This window comes from Bombina bombina, chromosome 12 (assembly GCF_027579735.1).
Source record: "Bombina bombina isolate aBomBom1 chromosome 12, aBomBom1.pri, whole genome shotgun sequence".
Classification (NCBI taxonomy): Eukaryota; Metazoa; Chordata; class Amphibia; order Anura; family Bombinatoridae; genus Bombina; species Bombina bombina.
Genome location: NC_069510.1, coordinates 133,373,770 through 133,392,507, shown reverse-complemented (window position 1 = coordinate 133,392,507; position 18,738 = coordinate 133,373,770). Strand labels below are relative to the sequence as shown.

General features: G+C 41.9%; 1 protein-coding gene across 2 annotated transcripts in view; it reads right to left on the bottom strand.

The window, feature by feature from the left end:
- The window catches only part of CDK5RAP2 (CDK5 regulatory subunit associated protein 2), a 538,634-nt gene that overhangs the window by 404,245 nt on the left and 115,651 nt on the right, over positions 1-18,738 (bottom strand). For both annotated transcript variants that reach the window (XM_053695716.1, XM_053695717.1), the window contains 2 exons: positions 4,590-4,760; positions 3,781-3,894 (listed from right to left, as the gene is read on the bottom strand). In XM_053695716.1, the coding sequence (XP_053551691.1) occupies positions 3,781-3,894; positions 4,590-4,760 (285 nt within the window). The remainder of the gene's footprint in view (positions 1-3,780; positions 3,895-4,589; positions 4,761-18,738) is intronic.

The following is an 18,738-nucleotide window of genomic DNA, read 5'->3' as shown; positions in this document are numbered from 1 at the left end:
AGACTACTCAATCCCTCAAACTTACCTAAAGATAATGCAGAAAATACAGAGAAACTCAATGTTGCAGCTCCAGAATGGCGTCCACTACCACAAAGGTTCACCTACCAGTCCAAAAGAAAAGAAATTCCACCGGCTAATGAAGATCCCTGACTCTACGTCTTGACGGAACTGTAGCCCGAAGGACATAATTTCGTCCTTACAATTGCACACCTTCACCCTGACAGTTTTTTCTTTCCTACACACCGAGGTGTGGACTTCTGAGTGTTCCTGTTGCTATGGCATAACGCCGACAGGTCTATGGACGTTGGGTAATATAGCCTGCTCAATGTAGTTAATGGTTCATAAAGTTGTCTCAGTTGTATTGTTGGTATACTAACCTCCGGTTTTTCCTCCCACAGACTAGGTTTATAATTCTAGTTTTCGAGAAATTCCCTTTATTGTAAGAGGTTTTGATAACTCACATATACTTTACATATTGTTTTACTACAACACCCAGCCCCGTGCCTCAGTTTATTTTTGTATATCTATATACGATACTCAGTATTATTTATAGACTAGACCTCATGTCTTACATATTCCCAGTTGCCGTATTGCTAGCCTTCTTCACCTATCACTAGCTCGGGAAGTGGCCTATTAGCCTGGCCTTATCAGAACACCTGACCTCACCTATGTTTTACATCCTCAGGCCTTACTGACTAATGATACCGGCTACTGCCGTGCCATAAAAACTTGTACACATCAGAGACGTGCAAACTGTCTCATTGTCCCTAACCCCACCTCATAGGGGAGTTAAAATTCAACACACAGCAGATTAGCTAATATAGGTTGCACTGCTATCACAGACCTTATTTTCACCACTATTATATTATACTCTCAACTATATTATCACTATGTGCAGGTTTTGTGTGTACATAATGTTTTCTTATGTGAGCGCTTGTCATGTATAGAACTGTTACTGATCCTTATGGTCTAGCTCTAACCGCTGCATAGGCCTGTTGGCAGGTCCCAATCTGAAGGTTAGTGTCTATACTGATATAACTATAGATACTGGGTAAAATATCCTGCTCAAAGTAGTTTATGGTTCATAAAGTTGTCTCAGTTGGACAGTTGGTATACTACACCCCCCCCCCCCGTTTTTCCTCCCACAGATAAGGTATATAATTTTAGTATAATTTTAGTATTAGGGAAATCTCTTATTTTAAGAGACTCAGATAGCTCACTTATACTTTACATTTTGGTCTACTACAACACCCACTCATGCAGTTTATTCTGTATGTCTGCTATAATATGGCAACTACACTCAGTATTTACTATAGACTAGACCTCATACTTAACATAGCCCTAATTGCCATATTAATGGCTTTCTTCACCTACCACTAACTCAGGAAGTGGTCCATCAGTCTGGCCCTATTGGAACTCCTAACCATACTTGCGTTTTGCACCCTTAGGCCTTGCTGATTACTGATACAGGTTACTACTGTGCCATATAATTTGCACACGTTAGAGACATAAAAACTACCTTACTGTCCCTAACCTCACCTCAGAGTAAAGTTTAAATACAACACATTGAAGATTAGCTACTACAGGTTGCACTACAATCACAGCTTTTATCTTCACCATCATATTGTTACACTCTCAACTATGTTATCATTATGTGCAAGGTATATGTAATGTTTCCTTACTTGTACACCTGTCTTGTTTAGAGCTGTTAATGATCTCTGTGGTTTAGCTCTAACCGTTATTTAGACCTGTCAGCAGGTTCTAGTCAGGTTAGTGTCTGCCGAACCCTTCCCCCCTCCTATAGAATACAGCACTCTTTCACCCCAAGTGGAGAGCCCCTCCTCTCCTTTTCCCCCTGCCCCCCCTTTACATCATTAGCCTCTTTAATCCATTAAATACTTGGTTATACAAGTATATTTTCCAACAACTCTGATAGCTATATGAGCCCTCTCTATTGACCCTACACTGATACCCAAAGTACTTGGTTCACCTCATCGATTCAGCCTACAGTGCACTCTTGAGTGTATCCTCTCTACAATACATTCGCAGCCCCCCCCCCCCCCTATTTTTGAGCGGCTCTCGCCCGCTGAACATCCCTTCCCTGCTCCTGCCTCATATAACACTTTGGAAAATATATCATAACCTGCTACTTTTTTTTTAACAGTCTACGAGAAATACAGAGCTATAAGGTATTGTAAACTGAGAAATAATTCCGGTAACCATGGATACTTGTAGTTAGATATTCCTTAAACAACAAATCACCCAATTCTACTGTCATCAATTGCGGATTATAAATTGCTGTTTATGTTCGCTACACGATTACCTGTATTTAAATTCTTAGATGACAGTACAACAATCCTCTTTGTTATTTGTTTTCTGTTATTGCTTATGTTTGCCCTAGGTTACAGACAAAGAGGCCTATTTAACAACGGTCTTGCGCACCTGATCAGTCAGTGCGGATCAGGTCCGCAAGACCTCGCTGAATGCAGAGAGCAATACGCTCTCCATATTCAGCATTGCACCAGCAGCTCACAAGAGCTGCTGGTGCAACGCCGCCCCCCTGCAGACTCGCGGCCAATGGGCTGCCAGCAGAGTGGTGTCAATCAACCCGATCGTACGCCATTGGGTTGAATTGTGGCGATTCCTGTCCGTCTGCTCAGAGCAGGCAGACAGGGTTATGGAGCAGCGGTCTTTAGACTGAAGACTCGCCAGACACACGGGCCCTCAGATATTGGAAGTAATAAGAAAACTATACAAAAAAACCATAGGGAGTACCAAAACTGGTTGTTAACCATGCCTGAATTGTAGCCACTGTGGATCAATGACTAGAGGGGAATTTTATTTCCATCCGACCAATGGTAACAAATTTAAGATTAGAGAGTATCTTACTCTAATCAAATGTCCGTGTGGTTTTATTTACATTGGCGAGACCTGTAGAGAGGACAGAGAGAGACTTACAGAACATAAGTCAAACATTAGACGCAAAAATAAAGAAGCGCCTGTTTCCTCTCACTTCCTCTCCAGGGGACATAACATCAGCCAGCTTCGGTTTCAGGTTATCGAACAAGTGGCTGTCCCTAGGAGAGGAGGTGACAGGAAACACCTTCTAAAAATAAGGGAGATGTATTGGATAAATGAATTGGACACTATGATACCTAAGGGTCTTAATAAAGACTTTGATTGGAATCTCTTTTTGTAAAATGACATATCTGTTGTGTTATATTCTGGTTTCTTTTAAAAATATTTTATTTGTATATAATGGTTTTACTTTATCTATGTTTTTAACTTTTTAGAGTTTGGTATATTAAGGGTTAATATTGAAGGTGAAAGATGCAATACCAATATGTTACCAACAGATGTCACTATATTGTTACCTAGAACTCTGTATTATCCAGGCGAGGGTATAAAAGGTACAAACCTGCATGCAATCAGTTTTTCATGACTAAGAGCCTATTGTAGATTCGAAACGTTGTTCCTGTAAACTTTTGGACCCAACTAATGAAAATAAAGGTGTTTTAAACAAAGATTTCTTCTGGTGGCTGAAGTGCTTTGGATGTATAATCCCTGTAATACAACCTGCAGCAAATGTTAACAAGGTGTGAAGATATTGAGATAAAGTGGTCAATTCTCAAGCTGATTTTTCAATCGAATGAGATTAATGACTGAACCAACTTTTTCACAAACACTCCAGTCCCAGATACTGGCATCTGAATACATCTGATTAATTCATTTATATTATTATTTATAGGAGATAAAAAGCAGGTTATCTATTGTCCTTACGGTAATAAATTCCTCTTTGCTATCAAGCTCTTTCTTCAGATACTCCAGTTCTTCTTTACGGTCTATTGAGTCAGAGACACAGTGCCTATATTTTTCTAGCTTCTCTTTGGACTCCTAAAACAAAACAAAAAAGTAATAAATATATTATCAACAACCAAAATAAATAAATACATTTAACAAAGGAACACTGGACGGAGCGGCTTGTAATGGGTTAAACTGTGTGATTATTTCTAGCTAAACTGTTTATTTTCAGATATTGATCAACGCTAAATGCTGTAGCTGGCCCTATGACATTGCACTAAATTAGATGCCACAAGATATTTTCCTATGGTGAATGTAAGGCTCATCTCATGTCTATTTAAAGAAATGACACTATAAAAGGGCTCTAACTAAAACATTGTAAAATATTTTACTTTTTTTGTTCTCATCTCAACTATCCAGTTGTGCTAAAATACCCAGTGCAAGGCACGGTCTCCAGAGGGGGGCAACCTAGTCCCTAGTTGGGTGTCCGATTCTGCAGAGAGATGTGTGTCTGGAGCAAGCCTCAAATCTACCACTAAACGCAAAACCCTCATAAGTGTGTATATAACTGTGACTATCCCATTGTTATATTAGGGTTAGTTATTGTATCCTTTATTATAAACAATAATAAAAAAGCCAAACCCAATACCCCACAAACCAAATATCTCAAGCCGTATCTCTGCTAAGTAACAGATTTCAATCTCTCTAGGTGTTTACTGTCCCGTTAAAGAGCTTAATAAGCGATTATTTTAGCAGGGTTCAGGTGCTCACACGATGTCACTACATACCTGAGATTCCTCGCTCTTCTGATTCAGGTCATCTGTAAGTTGTTTAATCACTTGCTCCTGATCAAGAACCTTCTGACTGTGCTCGCTAATGATTATGTTATAATGAAGCTGCACTGAGTTTTCTTTCTCACGCATTTCATTGTTTAATTTCTCCAACTGGTTCTTGAGATCCTTTATAAAAATAAAAAAATCAATCAAGATAACCATTCAAAAAAAAATTCTGCACATTGTGACAATGGGGTATATTTAAAGGGTCATTAAACTGCGGTTTTTCCCTCTGTAACTGCAGCTGTCTTCAAAGCCTTATAGGTGCTGATTAGAAATGACAAATCTTGGAGCTTAGGTATTCGTGCACACTGTAACAGAAGTGACGCATATTCACAGATCAGTTATGTTGCCGGCTTTTTCAGTGGGTTCATCTGCGCTGTGTTAGCATTCAGGATACAGAGTAGGAACGTAACATTTTTATAGTTTTTATTTTATTACAGAGTTTTAAAGTTATGTAAAATATTCAATATTAAAAGTGCCCTCAGGAATTCAGAGCTGATGTAAAAAGCCCCCCCACCCCACCCCTTTATATAAAGCTCTCTGACCTGCAGAGAAAGATACAGCAGACAAAAAGCCATTAACATTAAATGTTCTGTGAATGTGGTAAAAGAATAACAAAAATCCAAGATGGCAGCACCCAGTATGCTTCCTCAATCAGCACCTGTAAAGGGTTAAATGGCTAGCACAGGAGGTAAAACAACAGCATGGTGATAATTAAACATTTTAGTTGTGTCAAGCAGTTTAATATCCCTTTAAGTCTTTCATAATTTGCTGTTCTGATTTTTGTACGTAAGTGAGTTTTATAGATCTGGATTTTCTATATTGGGCTGGGTAAACACATAAATACATATATGTAACAGATTTGCCCAGCTGGTTCCCAGATCAACATACAACAACTAAACAAGTATCCAATGGGAAAGGAGAAAATCATGCAAAAATATGATACATTGTTACTGATGACCGCCATGTGCTTCTGCAGATACTTAGTCTGACAAAGTCAATTTATGATGTGTGCAATTACGTTATCATAATGGGGCCGATTCATGAAATTGCGAGCGGAGGGGCTCTCCTGGTAGTGATCAGGTCTCAGGGAATTGCAGTAGCGCCATACCTGTACGACATATTGGTTCAGGCTCCATTTTTTAAATAAACAAACTCATACAGAGATCTTGTTGTCTTTTCTACATTCCCACGGTTGGAAAGTAAATCTGGAAAAAAGTTCCCTTGTTCTAGTTACAAGGGTGGTTTTCTGCGGGACCATAATAGATTCCCTATCTATGAAAATTTTTCTGACGGAGGCCAGAAAATCCAAAATTCTTTCCTATTGCCTCTCACTTCAGTCTACTGTTTGGCTATCAGTGGCTCAATGTATGGAGGCAATTGGTCTGATGGTCGCTTCCATGGACATCATTCCTTTTGCTTGATTCCATTTGAGAGCTCTGCAATTATGCATGCTCAGACAATAGAATGGAGACCATTCGGATCTGTCTCAGAGGATAGATCTAGACCAGTTGACAAGAGCCTTTTTCCAGTGGTGGCTTTCTCAGGACCATCTATCTCAGGGCACATGCTTCCGGAGACCTTCCTGGGTGATTGCCACCACGGACGTCAGCCTGCTAGGCTGGGGAGCAGTCTGAAAATCGCTTAAGGTGCAGGGACTATGGACTCGGGAGGAGTCTGCTCTCCCCATAAACATCTTGGAGTTGAGAATGCTCTAATGGTTTGGCCTCAATTGTTTTTAGCCTGGTTTATCAGGTTTCAGTCGGACAACATTACCTCAGTGGCTTACATCAACCACCAGGGAGAAACTCTGAGTTCCTTCAATAGGAGATTATTCAATAGGATTATTCAATAGGAGGAAGCTCACAAGTTTGTCTATCTGCCATCCACATTCCTGGAATGGACAACTGGGAAGCGGATTTCCTGAGCAGACAGACATTCCAGGGATTGGGCTCTCCATTCGGAGGTGTTCTCTAGGTTAACCCTCAAATGGGGGGTGCCGGGGTTGGATCTGATATCGTTTCGGCAGAACGCCAAGCTTCCAAGGTACGTTTCAAGGTCAAGAGATCCTCAGGCCGCTCTGATAGATGCTCTGACGGTTGCTTGGGATTTCGGTTTAGCATACCTGTTTCCTCCATTTGCGCTCCTTCCACGAGTAATTGCTTGTATCAAACAAGAGAGAGCATTGGTAATTCTAATAGCTCCTGAATGGCCTCGCAGGATCTGGTATGCAGATGTAGTGAATATGTCACCTTCTAACTCAGGGTCCATTCCTCCATCCAAATCTCGTTTCTCTGAAGCTGACTGCTTGGAGATTAAAGGCTTAATTCTGGGCTGCAACAACTAATCGGTAAGTTTGATCATAAAAATAGTTGTCAACAAATTAATTATCAATTAGGTGGTCTGCGATTAGTTGCTTTAATCTGATGAACTACTGCAACTAAGAATGTGCAAAAAAAATTTTATTTATTTTTTAAATCTTTTTTCTATCCAATTAATCGGACAATAATCATCCGATTAATCGGATAGAAAAAAAATAAATAAAAAAATTTGCACAATATCATGTGCAGGAGTTCATCGGTTTGAAGCAGCTGGTGCTGTGCAATTAAAGTGAATGTCAATTTTTCCGTTTTGTGTAATCTAGTTTTGTAGTCATTACTGAGATTAAGCATACCGCCGCAATAAATTTCTAATAAAATGTGTATTTTATTTTTTATTTTAAATATTGCATATCGCTCATTCGCTTACCCGCTCCTCCCACTCACTGCTTCCTACTTTTCATCCATATTACGTAAACAGCGGTCCCACCCGCTGTTTACGTATAGGCACTGCGCGCTCCCGTGTCTATTTTACATTGCGCATGCGTTATTCTTGTTTACGCTGTATAGGAAATGAAAGGAATCCGTATAAGAATGTAACGCTAGCCGTGTTTATTAGTATTGCGCATGCGCGAAATGTGCACAAGCTTACAGTAGATTAGCTCGGCACCAAAGACGAACGCATGCGCAATAATGACATATTACGTAATGAGAAGAGGGTGGGTCCCCCCCGTGGTTAGAGCCGTTATTGGCTATTAAGAAATCAATCAAAAAGATGAGCAACAGAGCGCGAATGACGGGCGGAGGACGGTTTAGCCACAAATTGATATAAAATTATGAAAATAAAGGTATACATTTAGAAAATTTAAATTTGATGAATGAAACTCAGGTTTTTTTTTTATATTTGATAGACTGCTGTTTAGAACGAAGGCTGAGTTTACATTCACTTTAACCAACTAATCGCTGACCACCTAATTGATAATGAGATTCTGTGACAACTATTTTTATGATTATAACGATTAGTTGTTGCAGCCCTAGTTCTGTCTAAGCGTGGATTTTCTGAGTGGGTCATTGAGACCATGATCCAGGCTTGCAAGCCTCTTACTCGAAAATTTACCATAAGGTATGGGGTAAATACCTTTATTAGTGTGAATCTAAGGGCTAATCTTGGAGTAGGGGTCAGGATTCCTAGAATTTTGTCTTTTCTCAAAAAATGTCTGAAAGGTCAGATTTCTGCATTATCTATTTTGTTACACAAGCGTCTGGTGGATGTGCCAGATGTTCAATCTTTTTGTCAGGCCCTGGTCAGAATCAGGCCTGTGTTTAAACCTGTTGCTCCTCCTTGGAGCCTTAATCTTGTTCTTACAGTTTTGCAGCAGGCTCAGTTTGAGCCAATGCATTCCATAGATATTAAGTTGTTATCTTGAAAGGTTTTGTTTCTTATTGCTATCTCTTCTGCTCGGAGAGTTTCGGAACTCTCGGCTTTGCAGTGTGATTCAGCTTACCTTATCTTTCATGCGGATAAGGCGGTTCTTCGTACTAAATTGGGTTTTCTTCCTAAAGTGGTTTCGGATAGAAATATTAATCAGGAAATTGTTGTTTCTTCTCTCTGTCCCAATCCTTCTTCTCATAAGAAACGTCTGTTGCATAACTTGGATGTTGTGCATGCTCTAAAATTCTACCTACAGGCAACTAAGGATTTTCGAAAGTCTTCTGCCCTGTTTGTTTCTCAGGAAAGCGTAAGGGTCAGAAGGCTACTTCTACTTCTCTTTCCCTCTGGTTGAGAAGTATGATTTGTTTTGCTTATGAGACTGCTGGATAGCAGCCTCCTGAGAGAATTACAGCTCATTCCACTAGAGTTGTCTCCTCTTCTTTGGCTTTCAAAAATTAAGCATCTATGGAACAGATTTGCAAGGCTGCAACTTGGTCCTCCCTGCATACTTTTTCCAAATGTTATACTTTTGCCTCGGCTGAGGCCTCTTTTGGAAGAAAGGTTCTTCAAGTGGTGGTGCCTTCTGTTTAGGTCTGCCTGTCTTGTCCTCCCTTCCCTGTTCATTCTGTGTCCTCTAGCTTGGGTATTGGTTCCCACTAGTAAATGACGTTGTGGACTCTCCATATCTTAGGAAAGAAAACAAAATGTATGCTTACCTGATAAATGTATTTCTTTCCGGATATGGAGAGTCCACGGCCCCACCCTTTATTAAGACAGTTTTTACTAAACCTCAGGCACCTCTACACCTTTGTGTTATTCCTTGTCCATTTCCCTTCGTTCGAATGACTGGGGATTATGGGTAGGGGAGTGACACTTAACAGCTTTACTGTGGTGCTCTTTGCCTCCTCCTGCTGGCCAAGAGTGATATTCCCACTTGTAATTGAATTACGACGTGGACTCTCCATATCCAGAAAAAAAAAACATTTATCAGGTAAGCATAAATTTAGTTTTTTATGTTAGACTGAAGTCCGGGCTTACTTTGTTAAGATGCCCCTTGCATTGGTGCAGAGTTAAAATAGATAAATATCCCACCTTGGTGATATTGGCAAAACCCTAATAATGAATCTTAAGCACCTCAACACCATCTGAGCGCCTCTTCTCTGCTGTAGACAAAATAGCTGGCAAAAAGAGAGCCAACCTCAGCCAGGAGCACATTGTCATGTTCTCATTTTTGAATGCAAAGTTTCTGAGAGAGTGAATAACAGTATGTTAATAACCGTGATAGTCTACCTCTTTGTAGTTCTTCCTCTTTTGAAACAGTTCATGTTTTTTTTGTTTGATTATAAAAAAGAAAATGTATGCTTACCTGATAAATTTATTTCTTTTTTGACACGATGAGTCCACGGATCATCTTAATTACTAATGGGATATTCATCTCCTGGTCAGCAGGAGGAGGTAAAGAGCACCACAGCAGAGCTGTTAAATAGCTCCTCCCTTCCCTCCCACTCCAATCATTCAACCGAAGTTAAGGAAAGAAAGGAAAAGCCAAGGTGCAGAGGTGTCTGAAGTTTATAATACCCAACAACCTGTCTTACAAGAACAGGGCGGGCCGTGGACTCATCGTGTCAAAAAAGAAATAAATTTATCAGGTAAGCATAAATTTTCTTTTCTTTTTTATGACACGATGAGTCCACGGATCATCTTAATTACTATTGGGATTCAATACCCAAGCTAGAGTACACACATGATACGGGAGGGACAAGGCAGGGAACCTAAACGGAAGGCACCACTGCTTGAAGAACCTTTCTCCCAAAAGCGGCCTCAGCCGAGGCAAAAGTGTCAAATTTGTAAAAGAAGAGAGGACCAAGTTGTAGCCTTGCAAATCTGTTCCACAGAAGTTTCAGTTTTGAATGCCCATGAGGAAGCAACAGTCCTGGTGGAATGAGCAGTAACCCTCTCGGGAGGCTGCTGTCCAGCAGTCTCATATGCAAAACGTATGATACTCTTCAGCCAAAAAGAAAGAGAAGTAGCCATAGCTTTCTGTCCCTTACGTTTTCCTGAGAAAATCACAAAGAAGAAGACTGACGGAAATCCTTAGTCTGCAGAAGTCAGAAGGAACAACAATCTCCTGATTAATGTTCCTATCAGAAACAACCTTAGGAAGAAAACAGAATTTATGTTTACCTGATAAATTACTTTCTCCAACGGTGTGTCCGGTCCACGGCGTCATCCTTACTTGTGGGATATTCTCTTCCCCAACAGGAAATGGCAAAGAGCCCAGCAAAGCTGGTCACATGATCCCTCCTAGGCTCCGCCTTCCCCAGTCATTCGACCGATGTAAAGGAGGAATATTTGCATAGGAGAAACCATATGATACCGTGGTGACTGTAGTTAAAGAAAATAAATTATCAGACCTGATTAAAAAACCAGGGCGGGCCGTGGACCGGACACACCGTTGGAGAAAGTAATTTATCAGGTAAACATAAATTCTGTTTTCTCCAACATAGGTGTGTCCGGTCCACGGCGTCATCCTTACTTGTGGGAACCAATACCAAAGCTTTAGGACACGGATGAAGGGAGGGAGCAAATCAGGTCACCTAGATGGAAGGCACCACGGCTTGCAAAACCTTTCTCCCAAAAATAGCCTCAGAAGAAGCAAAAGTATAAAACTTGTAAAATTTAGTAAAAGTGTGCAGTGAAGACCAAGTCGCTGCCTTACATATCTGATCAACAGAAGCCTCGTTCTTGAAGGCCCATGTGGAAGCCACAGCCCTAGTGGAATGAGCTGTGATTCTGTCAGGAGGCTGCCGTCCGGCAGTCTCGTAAGCCAATCTGATGATGCTTTTAATCCAAAAAGAGAGAGAGGTAGAAGTTGCTTTTTGACCTCTCCTTTTACCAGAATAAACAACAAACAAGGAAGATGTTTGTCTAAAATCCTTTGTAGCATCTAAATAGAATTTTAGAGCACGAACAACATCCAAATTGTGCAACAAACGTTCCTTCTTTGAAACTGGATTCGGACACAAAGAAGGCACGACTATCTCCTGGTTAATGTTTTTGTTAGAAACAACTTTCGGAAGAAAACCAGGTTTAGTACGTAAAACCACCTTATCTGCATGGAACACCAGATAAGGAGGAGAACACTGCAGAGCAGATAATTCTGAAACTCTTCTAGCAGAAGAAATTGCAACCAAAAACAAAACTTTCCAAGATAATAACTTAATATCAACGGAATGTAAGGGTTCAAACGGAACCCCCTGAAGAACTGAAAGAACTAAATTGAGACTCCAAGGAGGAGTCAAATGTTTGTAAACAGGCTTGATTCTAACCAGAGCCTGAACAAAGGCTTGAACATCTGGCACAGCTGCCAGCTTTTTGTGAAGTAACACAGACAAGGCAGAAATCTGTCCCTTCAAGGAACTTGCAGATAATCCTTTCTCCAAACCTTCTTGAAGAAAGGATAGAATCTTAGGAATTTTTACCTTGTCCCAAGGGAATCCTTTAGATTCACACCAACAGATATATTTTTTCCATATTTTGTGGTAAATTTTTCTAGTTACAGGCTTTCTGGCCTGAACAAGAGTATCAATGACAGAATCTGAGAATCCTCGCTTTGATAAGATCAAGCGTTCAATCTCCAAGCAGTCAGTTGGAGTGAGACCAGATTCGGATGTTCGAACGGACCTTGAACAAGAAGGTCTCGTCTCAAAGGTAGCTTCCATGGTGGAGCCGATGACATATTCACCAGGTCTGCATACCAAGTCCTGCGTGGCCACGCAGGAGCTATCAAGATCACCGATGCCCTCTCCTGATTGATCCTGGCTACCAGCCTGGGGATGAGAGGAAACGGCGGGAATACATAAGCTAGTTTGAAGGTCCAAGGTGCTACTAGTGCATCTACTAGAGTCGCCTTGGGATCCCTGGATCTGGACCCGTAGCAAGGAACCTTGAAGTTCTGACGAGAGGCCATCAGATCCATGTCTGGAATGCCCCACAGTTGAGTAATTTGGGCAAAGATTTCCGGATGGAGTTCCCACTCCCCCGGATGAAATGTCTGACGACTCAGAAAATCCGCTTCCCAATTTTCCACTCCTGGGATGTGGATTGCAGACAAGTGGCAGGAGTGAGTCTCCGCCCATTGAATGATTTTGGTCACTTCTTCCATCGCCAGGGAACTCCTTGTTCCCCCCTGATGGTTGATGTACGCAACAGTTGTCATGTTGTCTGATTGAAACCGTATGAACTTGGCCTTTGCTAGCTGAGGCCAAGCCTTGAGAGCATTGAATATCGCTCTCAGTTCCAGAATATTTATCGGTAGAAGAGATTCTTCCCGAGACCAAAGACCCTGAGCTTTCAGGGGTCCCCAGACCGCGCCCCAGCCCACCAGACTGGCGTCGGTCGTGACAATGACCCACTCTGGTCTGCGGAAGCTCATCCCCTGTGACAGGTTGTCCAGGGACAGCCACCAACGGAGTGAATCTCTGGTCCTCTGATTTACTTGTATCGTCGGAGACAAGTCTGTATAGTCCCCATTCCACTGACTGAGCATGCACAGTTGTAATGGTCTTAGATGAATGCGCGCAAAAGGAACTATGTCCATTGCCGCTACCATCAAACCTATTACTTCCATGCACTGCGCTATGGAAGGAAGAGGAACAGAATGAAGTATTTGACAAGAGTTTAGAAGTTTTGTTTTTCTGGCCTCTGTCAGAAAAATCCTCATTTCTAAGGAGTCTATTATTGTTCCCAAGAAGGGAACCCTTGTTGACGGAGATAGAGAACTCTTTTCTACGTTCACTTTCCATCCGTGAGATCTGAGAAAGGCCAGGACAATGTCCGTGTGAGCCTTTGCTTGAGGAAGGGACGACGCTTGAATCAGAATGTCGTCCAAGTAAGGTACTACTGCAATGCCCCTTGGTCTTAGCACCGCTAGAAGGGACCCTAGTACCTTTGTGAAAATCCTTGGAGCAGTGGCTAATCCGAACGGAAGTGCCACAAACTGGTAATGCTTGTCCAGGAATGCGAACCTTAGGAACCGATGATGTTCCTTGTGGATAGGAATATGTAGATACGCATCCTTTAAATCCACCGTGGTCATGAATTGACCTTCCTGGATGGAAGGAAGAATTGTTCGAATGGTTTCCATTTTGAACGATGGAACCTTGAGAAACTTGTTTAGGATCTTGAGATCTAAGATTGGTCTGAACGTTCCCTCTTTTTTGGGAACTACGAACAGATTGGAGTAGAACCCCATCCCTTGTTCTTCTAATGGAACAGGATGAATCACTCCCATTTTTAACAGGTCTTCTACACAATGCAAGAATGCCTGTTTTTTTATGTGGTCTGAAGACAATTGAGACCTGTGGAACCTCCCCCTTGGGGGAAGCCCCTTGAATTCCAGAAGATAACCTTGGGAGACTATTTCTAGCGCCCAAGGATCCAGAACATCTCTTGCCCAAGCCTGAGCGAAGAGAGAGAGTCTGCCCCCCACCAGATCCGGTCCCGGATCGGGGGCCAACATCTCATGCTGTCTTGGTAGCAGTGGCAGGTTTCTTGGCCTGCTTTCCTTTGTTCCAGCCTTGCATTGGTCTCCAGGCTGGCTTGGCTTGAGAAGTATTACCCTCCTGCTTAGAGGACGTAGCACTTGGGGCTGGTCCGTTTCTGCGAAAGGGACGAAAATTAGGTTTATTTTTGGCCTTGAAAGACCTATCCTGAGGAAGGGCGTGGCCCTTGCCCCCAGTGATATCAGAGATAATCTCTTTCAAGTCAGGTCCAAACAGCGTTTTCCCCTTGAAAGGAATGTTAAGCAATTTGTTCTTGGAAGACGCATCCGCTGACCAAGATTTTAACCAAAGCGCTCTGCGCGCCACAATAGCAAACCCAGAATTTTTCGCCGCTAACCTAGCCAATTGCAAAGTGGCGTCTAGGGTGAAAGAATTAGCCAATTTGAGAGCACGAATTCTGTCCATAATCTCCTCATAAGAAGAAGAATTATTATTGATCGCCTTTTCTAGCTCATCGAACCAGAAACACGCGGCTGTAGTGACAGGAACAATGCATGAAATTGGTTGTAGAAGGTAACCTTGCTGAACAAACATCTTTTTAAGCAAACCTTCTAATTTTTTATCCATAGGATCTTTGAAAGCACAACTATCTTCTATGGGTATAGTGGTGCGTTTGTTTAGAGTAGAAACCGCCCCCTCGACCTTGGGGACTGTCTGCCATAAGTCCTTTCTGGGGTCGACCATAGGAAACAATTTTTTAAATATGGGGGGAGGGACGAAAGGTATACCGGGCCTTTCCCATTCTTTATTTACAATGTCCGCCACCCGCTTGGGTATAGGAAAAGCTTCGGGGGGCCCCGGGACCTCTAGGAACTTGTCCATTTTACATAGTTTCTCTGGAATGACCAAATTCTCACAATCATCCAGAGTGGATAACACCTCCTTAAGCAGAGCGCGGAGATGTTCCAACTTAAATTTAAATGTAATCACATCAGGTTCAGCTTGTTGAGAAATTTTCCCTGAATCTGAAATTTCTCCCTCAGACAAAACCTCCCTGGCCCCCTCAGACTGGTGTAGGGGCCCTTCAGAACCAATATCATCAGCGTCCTCATGCTCTTCAGAATTTTCTAAAACAGAGCAGTCGCGCTTTCGCTGATAAGTGGGCATTTTGGCTAAAATGTTTTTGATAGAATTATCCATTACAGCCGTTAATTGTTGCATAGTAAGGAGTATTGGCGCGCTAGATGTACTAGGGGCCTCCTGTGTGGGCAAGACTGGTGTAGACGAAGGAGGGGATGATGCAGTACCATGCTTACTCCCCTCACTTGAGGAATCATCTTGGGCATCATTTTCTCTAAATTTTGTGTCACATAAATCACATCTATTTAAATGAGAAGGAACCTTGGCTTCCCCACATTCAGAACACAGTCTATCTGGTAGTTCAGACATGTTAAACAGGCATAAACTTGATAACAAAGTACAAAAAACGTTTTAAAATAAAACCGTTACTGTCACTTTAAATTTTAAATTGAACACACTTTATTACTGCAATTGCGAAAAAGTATGAAGGAATTGTTCAAAATTCACCAAAATTTCACCACAGTGTCTTAAAGCCTTAAAAGTATTGCACGCCAAATTTGGAAGCTTTAACCCTTAAAATAACGGAACCGGAGCCGTTTTTATATTTAACCCCTTTACAGTCCCTGGTATCTGCTTTGCTGAGACCCAACCAAGCCCAAAGGGGAATACGATACCAAATGACGCCTTCAGAAAGTCTTTTCTATGTATCAGAGCTCCTCACACATGCATCTGCATGTCATGCTTCTCAAAAACAAGTGCGCAATACAGGCGCGAAAATGAGACTCTGCCTATGATTAGGGAAAGCCCCTAGAGAATAAGGTGTCCAATACAGTGCCTGCCGGTTATTTTACAAAATTCCCAAGATTAAAATAATTCCTCAAGGCTATGGAGTATAAAATATGTTTATATATAAATCGATTTAGCCCAGAAAATCTCTACAGTCTTAAAAGCCCTTGTGAAGCCCTTTTTTTCTGTCTGTAATAAAAATGGCTTACCGGATCCCATAGGGAAAATGACAGCTTCCAGCATTACATCGTCTTGTTAGAATGTGTCATACCTCAAGCAGCAAAAGTCTGCTCACTGTTCCCCCAACTGAAGTTAATTCCTCTCAACAGTCCTGTGTGGAAACAGCCATCGATTTTAGTAACGGTTGCTAAAATCATTTTCCTCTTACAAACAGAAATCTTCATCTCTTTTCTGTTTCAGAGTAAATAGTACATACCAGCACCATTTTAAAATAACAAACTCTTGATTGAATAATAAAAACTACAGTTAAACACTAAAAAACTCTAAGCCATCTCCGTGGAGATGTTGCCTGTACAACGGCAAAGAGAATGACTGGGGAAGGCGGAGCCTAGGAGGGATCATGTGACCAGCTTTGCTGGGCTCTTTGCCATTTCCTGTTGGGGAAGAGAATATCCCACAAGTAAGGATGACGCCGTGGACCGGACACACCTATGTTGGAGAAATCCTAATTTAGTACGTAAAACTAGCTCTGACACTCTACAAGCAGAAGAAATAGCAACAAGAAATAAAACTTTCCAAGAAAACAACTTAATATCTAAGGAATGCATAGGCTCAAACGGAGCCCCTTGAAGAACTTTGAGAACTAAATTAAGACTCCATGGAGGAGTAACTGGTTTGAACACAGGCCTGATCCTGACCAAGGCCTGACAAAAAGACTGTACATCTGGGACATCCGCCAGACGTTTGTGTAACAAAATAGATAAGGTCGAGATTTGACCCATTTAGGGAACTCGTCGATAAACCCTTCCCCAAACCGCCTGGACTAGAATATTGTTCAGATAGGGCACCACTGCAATGCCCTGTGAACTAAGTATCGTTAACAATGATCCCAGAACTTTTGTGAAAATTCTGGGAGCAGTGGCCAGGCCAAAAGAAAGAGCCACCAACTGAAAGTGTTCGTCCAGAAAGGTGAACCTTAGAAACTTGTGATTGGTCTAGTGAATGGGAACATGCAATTACGCGTCCTTTAAGTCCACTGTTGTCATAAATTGACCCTCTTGGATCAAATGAAGAATGGAACAGATAGTTTCCATCTTGAAGGACGGTACCCTGAGGAATTTGTTTAGACTCTTGAGGTCCAAGATGGGTCTGAAGGTTCCCCCACAAATAGATTGGAGAAAAATCTCTGACCCTGTTCCAGTATTGGAACGGGAACAATCACTCCCAGGTCGGAGAGGTCTCTTACACAATGTAAGAACGCCTCTCTCCTTGTCTGGTTTGCAGATAATCTTGAAAGCAGAAACCTTCCTCTGGGAGGAAAACTTTTGAATTCCAACTTGTATCCCTGGGACATAATTTCTAATGCCCAGGGATCCCGAACATCTCAAATCCAAGCTTGAGCGAAGAAGGAAAGTCTGCCTCCTACAAGATCTGGTCCCAGATTGGGACCAGATGGGACCATGGCAGGCTACTTGGATTGCTTTCCTTTATTCCAAGACTGGCTGGGTCTGCATGCAGGTTTGGATTGTTCTTGTTTGGAAAATGGAAGAGGAGTTTCCCTTGAAATTACGAAAGGAACGAAAATTACTCTGTCATCTCTTCATCTTATCTCTCTTATCTTGAGGGAGAAGATGACCTTACCTCCCGTGATATCAGAGATAATTTCCGATAGACCAGGTCCAAATAAGGTATTTCCATTGTAACGTCCACAGACCAAGGCTTCAACCATAGGGCTCTGCGGGCCTAAACTCAAAAAACCCAAAATCTTAGATCCCAGCTTAATAACTTGAAGGGAAGGGGCTGTAATAAAGGAATTAGCTAATATAAGAGCTTTTATCCTATCTTTAATCTAATCCAAAGAGGTCTCAGTTCTGATAGCGTTAGATAGTGAGTCAAACCAATATACCGCCGCACTAGTGACAGTAGCAATGCACACCGCTGGCTGCCATTGCAGGCCCTGGTGTACATACATCTTTTTGAGTAAACCCTCTAATTTCTAGTCCATAGGATTTTTGAAGGCACAACTATCCTCTATAGGAATAGTAGTTCTCTTAGCTAAAGTGGAAATAGCCCCTTCCACTTAAGGCACTGTTTGCCAAGCCTGCTTGATAGAGACGGCTATGGGAAACATCTCTTTTAAAAATAGGAGATGGAGAAAAAGGAATACCTGGTCTCTCCCACTCCTTAGCAATGATCTCAGAAGCTCGGTCGGGACCGGAAACACCTCAGTCGAGGAAGGAACCTCAAAATATCTGTTCAGCTTACTGGATTTTTTAGGGACAACCACAACCATCGAGTCGCTGTCATCTAAAGTAGCTAAAACCACCTTAAGTAATAGACGGAGTTGCTCCAGCTTAAATCTAAAAGATACAACCTCAGTATCAGCGAGAGGTATTACACTTTCAGAATCTGATATTTCACCTTCAGATGCTCTCATGGCTTTCTCCTCCTCAGGCCTCTGAGAGGAGGTCTCCGAAACCGCAACAATTGCATCAGAAACCACGCTTACTGAATGTCTTATCTTCTCTTACGTTTACCCTACAACATGGGGAAAACAGACAGTGCATCAGAAATTGTAGAAGACATGAGAGATGCGATGTCTCTTAAAGTAACTCCAGGGGAGCTACAGGTGTGGCGCAGGGCACTGTTTGTGATGGCGGTAAAACTTGTAGCGCTTGGGGAGAAAGTTGCGGCATATATTGTACTTCAGCATTAGATTCCTGGACAACATCCACCTTAGAAGAAGTTGGCTCAGAAAACCATTTCTCCTCAATGCATGAGGGACAGAATAGCACAAAAAC